This window comes from Macrotis lagotis, chromosome X, assembly GCF_037893015.1.
Source record: "Macrotis lagotis isolate mMagLag1 chromosome X, bilby.v1.9.chrom.fasta, whole genome shotgun sequence".
In the NCBI taxonomy this organism is placed as follows: domain Eukaryota; kingdom Metazoa; phylum Chordata; class Mammalia; order Peramelemorphia; family Peramelidae; genus Macrotis; species Macrotis lagotis.
The window spans coordinates 281,801,577-281,819,574 of NC_133666.1; the positions used below are offsets into that span (position 1 = coordinate 281,801,577).

Genomic DNA, 17,998 nt, shown 5'->3' on the forward strand with positions numbered 1-17,998 from the left:
TTATATAGAAATGTAATTTTTATCTTTTTTAATTAATTTTTATTAAAGATATTATTTGATTTTTACAATTTCCCCCCCATCTTGCTTCCCTCCCCCCACCCCCCCACAGAAAGCACTCTGTCAGTCTTTACTTTGTTTCCATGTTGTGTCTTGATCCAAATTGGGTGTGATGAGAGAGAAATCGTATCCTTAAAGAAGAGAAGAGAAGTCTAAGAGATGACAAGATCAAATAATAAGATATCTGTTTTTTTCTAAATTAAAGGGAATAGTCCTTGAACTTTGTTCAAACTCCACAGCTCCTTATCTGGATACAGATGGCACTCTCCTTTGTAGACAGCCCAAAATTGTTACTGATTGTTGCACTGATGGAATGAGAGAGTCCTTCAAGGTTGAACATCACCTCCATGTTGCTGTTAGGGTGTACAGTGTTTTTCTGGTTCTACTCATCTCACTCAGCATCAGTTCATGCAAATCCCTCCAGGCTTCCCTGAAATCCCATCCTTCCTGGTTTCTAATAGAACAATAGTGTTCTATGACATATATATATATACCACAGTTTGCTAAGCCATTCCCCAATTGAAGGACATTTACTTGATTTCCACTTCTTTGCCACCACAAACAGGGCTGCTATAAATATTTTTGTACAAGTAATGTTTTCATCCTTTTTCATCATCTCTTCAGGGTATAGACCCAGTAGTGGTATTGCTGGGTCAAGGGGTATGCACATTTTTGTTGCCCTTTGGGCATAGTTCCAAATAGCTCTCCAGAAGGGTTGGATGAGTTCACAGCTCCACCAACAGTGTAATAGTATCCCAGATTTCCCCACAACCCTTCCAACAATGATCATTAGCCTTCCTGGTCATATTTGCCAATCTGAGAGGTGTGAGGTGGTACCTCAGAGAAACTTTAATTTGCATTTTTCTAATAATTAATGATTTAGAGCATTTTTTCATATGGCTATGGATTGCTTTGATCTCCTCATCTGTAAATTGCCTCTGCATATCCTTGGACCATTTGTTAATTGGGGAATAGCTTGGTTTTTTTTATAAATTTGACTCAATTTTTTATATATGTATATATATATATATATATATATATATATATTAGAAATGAGTCCTTTGTCAAAAATACTAGTTATGAAAATCCTTTCCCAATTTACTACATTTCTTTTGATCTTGGTTTTGGTGGTTTTGTTTGTGCAAAAGCTTTTAAAATTAATGTAATAAAAATTATCTAATTTATTTTTAATGATATTTTCTATCTCTTCCTTGGCCATAAACTGCTTCCCTTTCCATAGATCTTTCAGGTAAACTATTCCTTGATCTCCTAGTTTGCTTATAATATTGTCTTTTAAGTCTAAATCATGTAACCATTTTGAGCTTATCTTGGTATAGGGTATGAGATGTTGATCTAATCCAAGTTTCTGCCATACTAACTTCCAATTTTCCCAGTTTTTAATCAAAGAGAGAGTTTTTATCCCAAAAGCTGGACTCTTTGCGTTTATCAAACAGCAGATTACTATAATTATTTCCTGCTATCTCTTTTGCACCAAGTCTATTCCACTGATCCATCCACCACTCTATTGCTAGCCAATACCAAAGAGTTCTGATGACTGATGCTTTATAATATAATTTTAGATCTGGTAGGGCTAAGTCACCTTCTTTTGCACTTTTTTTTTTCATTAAGAATGCAAAAGAAGGTGGCTTAGCTCTACCGGGGATTTTTTTTTTCATTAAATCCCTGGGAAACTCTTGACTTTTTATTTCTCCATATGAATTTACTTACAATTTTTCTAACTCATTAATTTTTGCAATTTTGATTGGTAGGGCACTAAATAAGTAGTTTAATTTAGGTCATTTTTACTATATTAGCTTGGCCTATCCATGAGCAGTTGATATTTGCACAGTTATTTAAATCTGATTTTTATTTGTGTGAGAAGTATTTTATAGTTGTTTTCATAGAGTTTCCTGAGTCTGTTTTGGCAGGTAGACTCCCAAGTATTTTATATTGTCTGAAGTTACTTTGAATGGAATTTCTCTTTCTAGCTCTTGCTGTCATATCTTGCTAATAATATATAAAAATACTGAGGATTTATGAGGGATTATTTTATATCCTGCTACTTTACTAAAGTTGCTAATTGTTTCCAGTAGTTTCTTAGATTTTTTTTAGGATTCTCTAGGTATGCCATAATGTCACCTGAAAAGAGTGATAGTTTTGTTTCTTCCTTCCCAATTCTAATTCCTTCAATTTCTTTTTCTTCTCTTATTGATAAAGCTAACATTTCTAACACAATATTGAATAGTAGTGGGGATAATGGGCATCCTTGTTTCCCTGATCTTATTGGGAATGCCTTTAGCTTATCCCTATTGCATATAATACTTGTGGATGGTTGTAGATAAGAAACAATTTATTTCTATGCTTTCTGGTGGTTTTTTAGTAGGAATGGGTACTGTATTTTGTTGAGGACTTTTTCAGCATAGATTGATATAATCATATGATTTCTGATAGGTTTGTTATTGATATAGTTAAACTAAAAGTTTTCCTAATATTGAACCAACCCTTCATTCCTGGGATAAATCCTGCTTGATCATAGTGTATTATCCTAGTGATAACTTGCTGTAATATCTTTGCTAAGATTTTATTTAAGATTTTTGCATCTATAATCATTAGGGAGATGAGTCTATAATTTTCTTTCTCTGTTTTGACTCTTCCTAGTTTAGGTATCAGCACCATATTACTATCATATAGAAAGAGTTAGGCAGAGTTCCATCTTCATCTATTTTGCCAAAGAGTTTATATAGAATTGGAACCAATTGTTCCTTAAATGTTTGTTAGGATTCACTTATGAATCCATCTAGATTCAGAGATGTTTTTCCTTAGGGAGTTCAATAATAACTTGTTGAATTTCTTTTTCTGAGATAGAGTTTTTTAGGTATTTAAATTCTTCATTTAACCTGGGCAACTTATATATTTGTAAATATTCATCCATTTCTCTTAGATTATCAAATCTATTGGGGAGACAATTAGACAAAATAATTCTGAATTATTTTAATTTTTTCCTCATTGGTGATGAGTTCACTTTTTTCATTTATGATACTAGCAATTTGATTTTCTACTTTTTTCAATCAAATTAATTAGATGTTTAACAGTTTTATTGGGTTTTTTAATATAATGAACTCTTGGTTTTATTTATTAGTTCAATAGTTTTCTTGCTTTCGATTTTATTAATTTCTCCTTTAATTTTTAGAATTTCTAATTTGGTATTTAATTGGGATTTTTTAATTTGTTCTTTCTCCAATTTTTTTATTTGCATGTTTAGTTCATTGATTTTCCTCTTTCTCCAATTTATTCATGTAAGCATTTAAAGATATAATATATCCCCTGACAACTGCCTTGGCTGTATCCCTAAGTTTTGGTATGTTGTCTCATTATTGTCATTATCTGGGATGAAATCATTAATTCTTTCTATAATTTGTTGTTTGATTTGTCCATTCTTTAAAATAAGGTTATTTATTTTCAGTTAGTTTTAGGTCTATTTCTCCATGGCCCATTATTGCATGTGATTTTTATTCCAAACTTTTACCTTTACTCTCTGTGTATCTCTCTGCTTCAAATGAGTTTCTTGTTAGCAGCATATTGCATTATTCTTTTTTAATTCAGTCTGCTATTAGCTTATGTTTTATGGGAGAGTTCATCCCATTCACATTCAAAGTTATAATTACTAACTCTTTATTGTCCTCCAAGCTATCTTCCTCCATTTATATTTTTCCCCTTTTTTCATTTTATCCATATTCCTCAGTATTTTATTTCTGAATACCACCAACTTCAGTGGGTTTACCCCCTTGTATCAACCCCCTGCCCTTTCTTTCCCCTTTCCCTTTGCCCCTTTGTTCATTCTATTAGTTCCTCTTTTCCTCCCTCCTCCCCCTTTCCCCTTTTAATACTTGAAAGGTAAGGTAAGTGTCTTAACAGAGCATGTTTATGTTAACTTTAACCCAAATCTGATGACAGTAAGATTCAGGAGGTTCTCACTTCCTCCCTTCTTCCCCTCTATTGCAATAGGTCCTTTGCACATCTTTATGTAATGTGATTTACCTCATTCCTCCATCCTACTGTCTCTTTACTGCCCCCCCCTTTTAAGGAGATATTGTTTTTAAATCATTCTATCAGAGTCATGGATAAGTCATGAGTGTCCATTACTTCTGGCTAAGTATATTCTCTCTAATAGTGTTACAATTCAATCTTTCTCCCAGGTGGGAATATAGCCAGTTCCATCTTATTGGATAACATTTTTTTCTTTACCCTTTTTTTTAACCTTTTCATGTGTCTCTTGAGTCTCCCATTTGTAGTTCAAATTTTCTGTTTAACTCTGGTCTTTTTGTCAGGAAAAGTTGGAAGTCTCCTATTTCATTAAATATCCATCTTTTCTCCTGGAAGAGAAGGCTCCATTTTTCCAGATAGTGAATTCCTGGCTGCATTCCAAGCTCCCTTGCTCTTCAGAATATTGCATTCTAGGCCCTTCAATCTCTTAAAGTTGATGCAGCCAGGTCCTGTATAATCCTTATTGTGGCTCCTTGGTATCTAAATTGTTTCATTTTTGGCTGCTTGCAGGATTTTTTCTTTTATCTGATAGTTCTGGAATTTGACCACCAATATTACTTGGTGTTTTCATTTTAGGATCCCTTTCCAGAAGAGATTGATGTAATATTTCAATAACTATTTTGCCCTCTGGTTCCATGATATCAGGGCAGTTTTCCATCACTAAATCCTGTAATATTGAGTGCAGGTTTTTTTTCTCTTCAATGTTTCCAAGAAGCCCAGTGATTCTTAAGTTGTCTCTCCTGGATCTATTCTCAAGGTCAGTGGTTTTGCTGATGAGGTATTTTATATTTTCTTCTATTTTTCAATTTTTTTATTTCATTTAACAGATTCTTGTTGTCTCATGAAGTCATTAGTTTCCACAGATTCCATTCATTTTTTAAGAGAAGAATTTTCTTCATTTACCTTTTTCAACTCCTTTTCCAACTGGTCAATTCTATTTTTGAAGGAGTTTTCCATTTGCCCAATTGAGGTTTTGAGAGAATTATTTTCTTTTTGTATTTGTCCAATTGCATTTTCCAAGGATTTCTTTTCTAGTTGTGAGATACTAATTTTTTCTTGTTTCAAGGTGTTAATTTTATCTTGAGATTCTTTTCCCCATTTTTCCAATTGAATTTTTAAACTCCTTCTTGATTTCTTCTAGGAATCTTCTTCTGGACTGGAGACCAATTCATATTCTCCTCAGCAGTTCTAGATCTCTCTGGGTTAGGATCTTTGCCTTCAAGGTAGTTTTCAATGGGTCTCCCTTCCTACTGGTCTTTCTTCATTCTTCTAAGATCTTGTGTTGGGGTGGGGTTGATTCACAGATCTTTGGTGTTGAAAATCCTAGGGCTTTGCTCACTGGGTTTAGTAGCTCCAAGTGGGCTGGCCACTAGGGGGCATTGGTTACTTTCTCTGTAGTGTCTGGGACCTTGAGCTGAGGCCCTTTCCCTAGGCCGGGGGAGGGGGCAACTGGGGGGGGGGTTGCTGCTCCTGTGTTTGTTCTAGGAAGAGGACTCCACTGAAACTATGGAGCTCAAAGATCATCCAAGCAGATCAATGTCCAGGCGCACTCTGCCACTCTCTGTGCTGGAGCTCACCCTCCAGTCCCAGCCAAAGCCTCTGCAGCTTAGGTTGATCCTCCAGTTTCACCCTACACTGGCTCTCTGCTCTCTGCCCCCAGTTCACCTACACTCCCCTGAGACAGACCTTGTTGGTAGGTGTTCTCCTAGTTTCTTTTTCTGGGTTTTGTTGATCAAATTTCTGTTAAGAGCTTTCTTTCATATTATTTCTTAGGGAAATCCAGGAGACCTTAGCATAGTGCCTGGCTTCTCTCTGCCATGTTGCCCAGAAGTCCCCACCCTTTAATTTCAAAGGAGACATCAGGAATTATAAATACCATGTGGTTGCTTAAGGGCAGCTAGGTGATACAGTACAGAGAGTCAGAGCCTAGCAGCAGGAAGACCTAATCTGACCTCAGTTCAAATCTGACCTCACATACTTCCTAGCTATATAACCCTAAGCAAGTCACTTCACCCTATTTGCTCATCTGTAGAATGAATTTTTGAAGGAATACATTCCAGGAAGGAAAAATACATTCCAGTATTTTTGCCAAGAAAATCCAAAACAGAGTCACAATGAGTCACAAATCTTTGACGGTAGAATCTTTCTCTCTCCTTGAAGCACCAGTAAAGACTTTTCTTTAGTGAGAGAAATCTCTATCATTTGCTCAGAAAATTCACTTGACTAGGATAGATAGCCATTATTTAGTGAATTCCAGGACTGTTATTAAAAAGGATCCAGAAAAGAACTGCCATCTCACAGGCCATACTTCTAATCTATTTGGTCACTATTTTTCTGCAGTCTGGACCTAATGCCCCACATCCTTGAATATGGTCTGGTTCTGCTCTCAGAAATGTCTAGATTTGGGTTTGATAAGGGAGCAATTGCTAGCCTTCAGATTTTGACAGGAAATTGCTCTGAGCCTATCTATTCTACCAGGCCTCAGGATGTTCTTCATACTCCTCCTACCTGGCTCCCTCTATAACTTACCCTGTTCTTGGAATAATCTTTTTTTTATCAGGATTTCTTAACCCTTAACAGAAAAAGCAATTTTTTCTAAGTGATTGGGGCTTTGACACTAACATAGAGTCTGATGCTTCTTGGCAATAGGGAAGACATGTATAAATGCAAGATCTCCTGTCACAGCATCAGTTTTCTTGTCCCAGAATGTATAAATTGCCTGAAAGATTAAAGTGATTGAAAAGCAAGCATGAACCAGCTCACAATTCTTGAATATTAAAGAAAGTATCAAATACTGTTGTCTTGCTGTGAAAGGAAGTTCACAATTTGTTCCCAGGACCCATATTGAGCAGAACTTTGAGAAAAATACTCATGACCCACTAAGAATAGGAGAGCAAGTCAGTGTTAAGATAAGGAATGAAGTTGAGAGTAGGGAAGTAAGGAGGAAAGAACAAAGAGGTGGGCAAATAAAATGGGAAATGAAAAGAGATGGGGAAATACCAAGTCAAACTTTGCCTATTTCACAAATTTGCTTAGATCTGGGCCTAATTTTTTTTTCCTGGACAAAAAAAACAGCAATAGATTTTCTGCTTGCAGTTTGAGTCTTAGTAGCTATATGATCTTCTGGGTGAATTATCTTGGTACCAGAAAGGCTCATTATTACTGTAACTAAAAGGGCCCTTGAATATTCAGAGAATATTGTCTCCAGAATCCTTCCTACTTTTCCTGAATTCAATGCACTCTATTTCAGGTAATCAATTTTACAAATCATGTCCTCACCATACAATGCTCTCTCTATTTAAAGACCATGCAAACTATAAATCCAACAACAAGAGCATTCATTTAAGCATATGGACAATGCAAATACAATGAATTACATAATGGAATTATTATATTGTCATTTATATAAATGGTACAATCCTTCTTAAAGACTCCACAGGGCTAATAGTCTAGTCTTCACCTGATCCCAGTAATTCTTCCTTCCCTGCAGCCCCAGGATAATCAGAAAGAAATATAGGTCATTCCAAACTCATGACCCACTAATTAAGTTTAAATTCAAAGCCATCTGCTTCATAGAAATCTCTGAAAGTCACTCAGGAAAGGCTGTAATTTCTAATATCACTTAATGTGATTCTGGGATCTTCAGGATTCTGCCAGGATTCCTAAATTTGGGGTATCAAGCTCTGTTAACTTTTCCTTAGCTCTTGTATCCCTACCTTCACTTTCTGTCTCCTATCCATGTGGTTCCTCTCTGGTTTTTTCCTAGTTTACACAATCTAATGTAACACCATATCCTCCCTGGACTACTCCCCCAACCTGTTCTTACATTCACGGGTTAGATCAGGGCTGTCTCACCTTACTTTTAAAAGTTTTTATTGAAACAATAGACAATATATTTTGATTTGCCTTTTTAGTGAGAGCTCTGTGGTAGCTCGGCTTTGTTTATTTAGTAAATCCATGGGGGCTGTCCATCACACTATGGGCTACATGTGGACCATTGACCACATTTTGGACAGCCCTAGTAGATCAACAGAAATCAATTGCTGCTTCAAATTCTGTGAAACTCTACTCCTGGAAGTATAGCTTATGAGGCCCCCATATATTTTCCTTTAACAATCGTCTAGAATCACAATTAGATCTGTCATTACCCTCACCTGCCCTACAAAGCATAGCCTACAAACAAGTTACTGTGGTGTTTCTCACAGGTCCTAATAACCCATGATGTCTTTTCTTTTCTCTCCATTTACTTAAATAATATTCAAGAAATGTCCAGTTCAAGTTTTGTATCTTTTGTGCCTTCATCCCTTGTAGATCTTTTCCTTATTATAATGACAACTGCACAAAATTGATATACTTTAATGCGTAGTCATTTACTATTAACTTATCCTGCTATATACTTCTTCTAAGCATGTCTTTCATATTTCCCTAGTGACATGATAAATCCTCTTGAGGGAATTTTACATTCTTCTCTAATAACCCTAGCAGTTCCTAGAATAGCAGCAGGTGCAAAGAAGTCATTCAACAAATTCTTTAACTGGTTAAAATTGAGTTGCAAAGCCTCTCAGCAAATAGCAAAAATTGCTTGATTGAAAATCCTCTCCTTTCACTAAGACTATTTTCTACAAAAGGAACACTCAAAATTAAGACAGAAAAAAAGAAATAAGAAAAATAAAACTTGGATAACTTAATGAGATAATTCACAACTTGGATAATATCCCTTGAATAAACAAGAGCTAAGTAGCAAGTCCATCTTGACTTGCATATATATAAAAGATTAGTAGGCAGCTAACTACTAGCTGTGTGTGGTGTATTAACTTTAGTTTCTTTATTTGTAAAATGAGCTGGAGAAGAAAATGGCAAACCACTCTAGTATTTTTGGCAAGAAAACATCAAATGGGGTCATGAAAAAGTCGGACATGACTAGAACAACAGCAACAAAGGCTAGTAACCACTGAAGCTGCACCCCCAAAAAGATTGCAACTGTAGAGGAGATGGGACTCCATGCCTTATTTTTTCCTATTTCTGTGCTGTTGACACAAACCAGCCCTATGGGCTGCTCTCTCTACCCTCAAACTCACTCCAGTATCCCATGATGTCTCTAGAGACATTCACTGATTGTTTAAATTCCATTAATTCCAAAATCTGGCTTTGCTAGCAGAAGATTGATGGAACAATGTGTTCTTCCTTGTTCATTTGAGTAGTGAAATATTTGTATCAGGGAGGAAATTTACAAATGGAATAAGTGGTGGGAAATTCAGCAATAACAACTTAAATTTATATTTATTGTATCAAGAATTTATTTATTGTATTCCAGAATTATTTCACAGAACAGTAAAACCAAATTCAAGCTTTCAGAAAAAAAAGAGTAAATATCTTAAGTTTGGCTCTAAAAGAAAATTTTCCTTGTAAAATTAAGTCATATTTATATAAATAGTAAATTTTTCAGACCTATTACTGTGAAAGCTAATATAATTATGGTTTCTGAGAGTTTATATAAACATGCAAAAGAAGGTGGCCTAGCCATACCAGATCTAAAATGATATTATCAAGTGGTGATCATCAAAATTATTTGGTAAAGGCTAAGAAATATTTACTGTATTATAAACTCAGAGACTCCAGTTAATGGGATAAGAACTTACTATTTGGCAAAAACTGCTGGGAAAAGTAGAAAATAATATGGCAGAATCTAGGCATAGACCAACATCTCACACTATATCAAAATAAGGTTTGAAATGGGTACATGATTTAGACATATCTAGGGTGATATCATAAACCAGCTAGGAAAACAAGAAATGGTTTATCTGAAAGATCTATGGAGAGAAAAATTTATGACCAACAAGAGTTGTATTATGAAATGCAAAATGGATAATTTTGATTACATTAAATTGAAAATTTGTTGCACAAATAAAACCAATGCAACCTTAATAAGAATGAAAATAGAAAACTGAGAAACAATTTTATAGCCAACGTTTCTAATAAAAGTCTCATTTGTAAAATATATAAAGAATTGAGTCGATTGAAAAATGGTCAAAGGATATGAATGAGCAGTTTTCAAATGAATAAATTAATCTACAATCATGAAAAAATGCTCTAAATCACTTTTGACTGAAGAAATACTAATTAAAACAACTCTGAGGAGCCACCTCACACCCATCAGAGTGGCTAATATAATAGAAAAAGGAAATGACAAATGTTGGAGAGAATATGAGAAAACAGGGACACTAATGCATTATTGTTGGAGTTATGAACTGATTCAACCATTCTAGAAAGTCCTTTGAAATTATGCCAAAAGAGCTATAAAATTGTGCCTACTCTTTGATCCATCAATATAATTGCTAGTTCTAGATCCCAAAGAGATCATTAAAAAAAGAAAAAGGATTCACATATACAAAAATGTTTGTACTTCTATTGCAGCCCTTTTTGTGGAGACAAAGAAATTGAGGGGACCATAAGTTTGGGAATGGCTTAACAAGTTGTGATATATGAATGTAATGGAATATTATTGTTCTTTAAGAATTGATGAGCAGGCAGATTGCAGAAAACAGATACTGAGTGAAGTGAGCAGAGCCAGGATACCACTGATGCAGTAAGGGCAACATTGTGTTTTGATTAACTATGATACACTTAGCTTTTCTCAGCAATACAGTGAACAAAGACACTTCTAAAAGATTTATGATGTAAATTTCTGTCCACATTCAGAGAAAGAGCTATGGAGCTTGAATGCAGATCAAAAAATACTATTTTCAAATTTTTTGTGTCTTATTCGTTCTCATGGTTTTTTCCTTTTTTTTCTAATTCTTTTTTTCACATGACTAATACAAAAATATGCTGAACATGATTGTGCCTGTATAATATATTTCTTGTTTTATTGAATATGGGGGAGGGAAGAGAGGAAGGAAGAAAATTTTATAAAAATGAATGTTGAAAACTAGCTCTACATGTATTTGGAAATAAATAAAATATTATTAAGAATAAAATATTTATATAAGACATTTTATTTCATTTGTTTTAAGTCTACTATGCTTACTCTTCTAAGCCACTTCTCCAACTCTCACTTTTACTTTGGGCCTAGGTAACCTTATGGGTGACTATTTCTTCTACTATAGTTCCTAAGCCCTTTTACATATACCTCCCATTAACAATCAACTAGTGAACTTAATTAGTTTTTAGCAAAGGCATTTACTATGATATTGATATTATAGATCATATAAAAAGATCAGTTGGTACAAAACATTCTCCAAAAAAATTAGAGGTGCACAAACTCACAAGAGAAAACTCAAAGAGTAAAATTTTAATGATACATACAAGATACATCTATGACAAAGGATAACTCATATCTCCTGGTGCAGTAGTGTTTAGAAGTCCTTTCTTTCTTTATAATGTTCTCATGGAGTTTCACTGTCTTTTCTGGGCAAGTCATTTAGCTGAGTTCCCAGAATCTGCTACTTTCTTACATGTCATAGCTAGCCTTCTTCTGTACTGTTCTCTTCTTTCACTCCTGTCTCACACAAACAGGTGGACCTCTTCCTTAGCAAGGTAAAACCTTCTGTCTAAGTGATCTTATTCTTCACTTGTGGAGAAAAGAAAGAGTAAGATCATTTATGCAGATTTGGTAATCTCATCAGTTCTCATGAATTTAATTAGCATCTTTATAGTGATGATTCTCAAATCTGCCTTTTTTGATCCAATTTTTTTTGCTTACAATCTTGTAATTCCAACTTCTTTTCAGATATCTCAAATGGAATGTCTAGTAGATATTTTAACTTGACTTGGCCAAAATTAAACTCATCTTCCCCCCAATTCTTTACCATATCCAAATATCCTTATTACTATCAATTGCACCAGCTTCCAGTCCTTGAAGTTTGCAATCAATAGATAACATTCTTAACTCATCATTATCTCTTCCCACCTATATCAGATCTGTTGACAAGGTCTATCAAATCCACCTATGGAATATCTTTCGAATATGCCTCTTTGTCTCCCTTTGCACTGTCACAGTTCTGGTGCAGATCTACAGAAATTCATGCTTATAATATTGAATCAGACTGTTGGTGAGTCTGCCTCAAGCCTCTCTCTACTCTACTCCACTCTCTAGACCACCAAATGATTTTCCTAAAGCCTAAGTCCAACTATGTCAACTCCACCTCAATAAACTTCAGTGGCCCCCTAACATCCATATTATCAAATAAAAAATCCTCATTCTGGCTTTTGAAACCCTTTCAGAACTTAGACTCCATCCCCCACCTTTCAGTCTTCTCACACCTTACTCCCCAACACATATTCTTTGAACTAATGACACTGTTGTCCTTACAGTTTCATGAATAAGAACCATGCCCTCCCTCCTCTGTCTATAATTCCTTTAAGCCTCAACTAAAATATCATCTTCTACAAGAAACTTTTCCCAATCCCTCTTGGGAGAGAAAGTCTCTTAATTCTAGCACTTCCTCTCTGTTAATTGTACATATTTGTGCCCCCCATTAGATTGTGAATTTGAGGGTAGGGATTGTCTTTTTTCATATATATACATACATATATATATATATATGTATATATATATACATATATATATATATATATATATATATACCTAAGAACTTAGCACAGTGCCTGGAGCTTAGAAGACCCTGAATCAATGTTTATGGACTAACTAAAAATGCTTCTTCTTACTGGTGTTATCTTTCTGTAATCATGTTTATCCTCAAGTATATATTTCTAATCCCACTTGGATATACTATTTTCTTCTGGATTGGTAGATGTAATGACATGACTGATTGGAGAAGAGGGGAAAGGCATTAAAATCTACCCCTCTAATATCTCCCCTACAAATTGCTCCTGAACCTAGATTCAACACCAGAATGAATTGCTTCTTTGAAATTCACAAGAGATATGATAAATCCCCTCAATGATGCTCTCAACCAATCAACCAAAATGATAGTATCAGTTGCTTTCCTTTAATGACAAAATCCCCCAAATCCTCTCAAGTTGATTAAGAAATAATCACAAATTGTTTTGGAATTATAGAAAAACTCCTTAATACCTCCTTTGTACTTTGTGATTATATTCTGGGCCTTAAGGGATCATATCAACTGAGATGAAGAGATTTACTCCCTCCCTTATAAAAGAGGATAATGAAGTGGAAGGGAGCAGTGTACTAACTAAACTCATTAGTATTACACTAATTCTTTAAAAATTATATTCCTTTAAATATGATACAATACTCCAGTAGATCTGGGATTCATCAGTGTTACTGTTTTCTCCAATAAAGCAAATGGCAACCCTATCATGTCTACCTATCCTATGTATATCCTACCTAGATCTTCCCAAAAATCTACTACAGATAGTTCATCTAGTAATGACCTCCTCTCTTCCTTGATATTTTAAAGTCTTTGCATTGGTCATCCCCTATGACTAGAAGATATTCTCATATTAAGATATGCTTAATAGAATTCCTTTTTCAAGATTCAACTCAAATACTGCTATTACAATGATGATCATCTCAACTGTTAGTGTCCTCTCTCCTTATCATGTATTTAAGGTTTTTGTATTTATTTGTATGTAATCTCTTTATTTTTATTATATATATATATATATATATACACATATATACACACACGAATTTCCCCTGTTAAAATGTAAATTTTTTAAGGGCTGAGATAGTTTCATTCTTTTTATTTCAGTCCCCAATATCTGATAAATAGCAAGTGCTTCATAAATAAGTGATTGATACCAATGGAGTCCATCCAGAAAGATGTCCTTAGGTTATGCCTAGTTCTTGCTGCAGGACCAATCCATTTTGATGAGGGGAAGGAAATAAAAATGGTGTTTTAGGAATATTAGTTTGGCAACTCTGTGTAAAAGAACTCAAAATTAAATTCCGGAAGGCATATTATTTTCAGTCTCCTAAATTATAAGAACAAAGAGATGATGCTATGTATAGCCAAGAAAAAAAGTATCACCATTTAATCAGTTTTAGCAAAGTTTCTATAAAAATAAATGATACAAGTTTGAATATGTTTTCTCCAAAAATTAAGAAATTTGTCAATGGCGACAGCTAAGGTGGTACAGTGAATAGAGCACCAGTTATGGAATCAGGATGACCTGAGTTCAAATCTAGCCTCAGACACTTAATGATTATCTAGCTGTGACCTTGAGCAAATCACTTAACCCCATTGCCTTGCAAAAACAAAAAATAAACAAACAAAAAGAAATATGACAATGCTCAAATTAAGTTTTCAGCAGAACTATGCATACTTATCAATGACAAAAGTTGGACATTTAAAACCAAGGGGGACTTAGCACAATTCCTACAGGGATGAAAAACTCAACCTCAAAGAAACTCTTAAGTCTTTTGAAAAATCAGCAGTTGGTGTAAGGATTGAAACAAAGAGTTGTCAAAAGAATTACAACTACTAAGCAATCACTGAGAATTTATTCCAAATCATTAATAATAAGAATAATGAAAATTAAACATCTCTAGGGTTTCACTTAATGTCCAGTAAACTGGCAAAAATGATGAAAAATTAATCAGTGTTGGAGGAAATATTTGAAGGCAGGCAAACTACTTTTGTTTGTAGCAGGTCCAAGAATTCTAGAAAATAAATTGGACTTATATGAGAAAATTGAATTAATTCTTTATAATTTTCCACCCAAAGATAGCATTCTTGGGAATAAAAACCTCCAACTTCGTTGTCCTGGGCTGAATCTGATTCAGGCCAGTGCCCTGGTCATTTAAATTTGGCTCTGAAACAAAATGAGACACTCATGGATTATTCATTAGATTTATTTAGCAATGGTAGGATAAGAATATTGAATAAAAATAGAAATCAAGAATCCTCTGAGTTAATTAAGCTGAATAAACCTCTCATCACCATTCACTGACTAAGCATCTTAGCTCTTCTAATTCCTTGTGGCTACTTCCTACCCAAATGATGATGAAGTGTGATCAACAATCTGAGCTCTTAGTCCCCTGAGCCAACTAAATCTCAGGGAATGTCTCAACACTTTTAGGCTGCCTCAATATAGGCAGTATGGAGAGAAGAGTTAAGATAATGCTCCCACCAGAGCTTAAAGATAGAAAATTTGTCAAATATACCAAACAATATATATCATCACTTTTTATAACAGCAAAACATTAGAATCAGAATCTCATTGATTTGGGAATATCTGAAAAAATATATTAAATGAGAATATGATGTGATATTATTGTAATAAAATAGTCTAAATGAATAATCTGGAGAAACATAAAAAGATATGAACTAAGGCAGAGCAAATTAAGCAGAATAGGAAAACAAGATACACTTTGATTACAATATAAATTAAAGGAACAATAAAACCAAGCTGAATATAATAATTATAATGACCAATCTTAACCTCAGAGAAGAATTGAAGAAATACAGCCTACTCTTCCCCTTTAAATGAATAGGTATGGGAATATTAATGATGCTTTCAAATCCTGGAGGTTCATTTTGTTTAATTGTTTGTTTCAAAGGAACTCTAAGGAAGAGAGGAGACTAGTAGGAAGAGGAGTATAACTAGAAAATACTCTAATGTAAAAAGAAAAAGATCTTAGGAAAGTTTTTTAAAAGATTCCCCCTCTTTAAAAAATAACATAAATGTGATAGGTTTTATATAAAATTTAAGATAAGAATACATTAATTGCATATATATGCACCCAAACATATACACTTGCACACATGCATACAACCTTCTGTGAAGTTTCTCTAAAGGTAAACCTTTCTGAGAACTAATTAATGCTAAAGAACATTCTCTTTTATACAAGTTTTAAAATAATTATAGTTAAGAACCATGACAGTTTTGTTGCAATTTATTTATCAAAAACAAGAGAATGGAGCTGTAGTGTGTATGTGTGTATATAAATCTATTTCATAATTATTTTAATCCCACTCAATCCACTACCCACACCAGCTTTTTCTGTTTCTATTCTGAAGACGAGAAAGAAGAAATAGAGCCAAATTTCCATTGTTTGTCTCAAAGTCTATGAAAAAGAGAGGGATAGTCATATCAGGAGGGAAAAAAATAGTTGGGAACATTTTACCTTATGAAACTTATTCTGTCTTTCCAATGTGCATGAATTTCCTCAAAATTATGGAGAAACTTAATAAAGCAACACCTTTATGAGAAAATTCTTAATGAGACCTTGCTAGGTCCACCAAGCTGTTAGTGCCTTACCCTTCAAAGGGAAACTTAAGGCAGCCATGTGGTGCAATGGATAGAGTGTCAGATTGGAATCAGGAAGACTCATCTTCCGAATCTGGCCTCAGACATTTCCAAGTTGTGTGAACTGAAGTAAGTCACTTAACCCCTTTGTTCTCAGTTTTCTCATTGGTAAAATGAGCTGAAGAAGGAAATGGAAAACCCCTCCAGTATCTTTGCCAAGAGGAAATCCCAAATGAGATCACAAAAAGCAGGACACAACTGAACAACAGCTTCAAGATTAGCTTGCATCTGCTTTATGTGTTTTGAATGTATGTATGTATGTAAATTTTCGAGGACAGACTTTTGTTTTGAAAGTGACTTTGTGCTTGAAAGAAAAGCTTCATACATAGGAAATGATTAATAAAATGCTTGTTTAAAAGATTGACATTGATTCAAATGTGTTTGTAATCATTTAAAGAACTGAAAGGTACCTCCTTTCATTATGATCAAGTACATCCTCTGACCTTTCAACTCTAAACTCTCTGAAAAGAAGAAACTCTGTCTAATTAAAACAGGGTTAATTGGAAGCAAGTTTACTGCATTGAAGGGGAATAATTATACTTTTTTTTTGGCATTCAGGGGCCTTCATCAACCTCCATCTGTCTATATCAAGCAATTGTGGGTTGTTGTTTTCCTAACCAATTTGCATAATGTATTTTATCAGTGGTGTGTAAATAGTTTATCCCCAGTAGAATATAAACTCCTTGGAGGCAGGGAATGGAATGATTCTTTATTTCCCCTCTAAGATTAATTTCCTTCTATGCTGTATATATATTTTGTATGTACCTATTTATACAAATTTATGTCCCCATTTGAATGTTAACTTCTTGAGGTCAAGGACTGGTTTTTGCTTATTTTGATTTCCTTTAACTTAGCATAGAATCTAATATATAATAGGACTTCACAAATGCTTGTTTGATTGATTAATTGATTTGGTCTAGGGTGAAATGAAAAATGAAGACTCCTTGAAGCAAATTTTGGAAAACAAAATATTTATGAGATATCTATGACTTGGATGATAGGTGACATGGCAGAAAGAGAGAATGAGCAAGAGAGGAAGAAACAAAGATCTAAGTCTAAAAGATTGCCCAAATGAAATAAATATAGGAAAGATTTGGAGAGATCTCAGGCTAAGAACCAAGTCAATGGCATCTATATGCTCTTTGCACCACAGGGCTTTATGCTGATAACTGAGATGCTAAGACCTTGACATCTAAGGACACCAGCCTCACACTCAGACATGGTCTGCTCACTCCCATTTACTTCCACACAAATACTGAGTCCTCCTTCCACACAATTTGCTGCTGATTCTCGGCATTCACATTTGTTTATCTGAGCTGGAAAACAGAAGGAAGAGGTTAATCACAAATTGGAAGAATTTTTCTCCAAAAGGCACAAATTTGGTAATTTAGAGATTTGCTCTTGGACCAAGCACCAGAAGATTAATGTTCCTTTATTCTACCAAGATTAAATGTGCAATGGGGTCAATGCTAATCCCTTTATTGGTTGGAATCCTATACTGATATTCTTTCCAGTTCTTTCCAGTCCATATTCAAATAATGATAGAAAGGGAAACCAGAACATTGAATAGACTCACTTCTACCATCACATATAGTCTACAACACGGGATCCCATAAAATTGAAGTTATAAAGGTTCAGAGGATAATAAGAAAGAAGTCAA

General features: G+C 34.4%; 1 protein-coding gene across 1 annotated transcript in view; it reads right to left on the reverse strand.

The window, feature by feature from the left end:
* Window positions 1-9,398: 9,398 nt before the first annotated feature.
* C7 (complement C7) overlaps window positions 9,399-17,998 on the reverse strand; it is a 45,199-nt gene continuing 36,599 nt past the window's right edge. Inside the window, exon 10 of the mRNA XM_074207917.1 lies at window positions 9,399-17,654. Coding sequence (XP_074064018.1) covers window positions 17,470-17,654 — 185 coding nt within the window. The 3' untranslated portion in view covers window positions 9,399-17,469. The remainder of the gene's footprint in view (window positions 17,655-17,998) is intronic.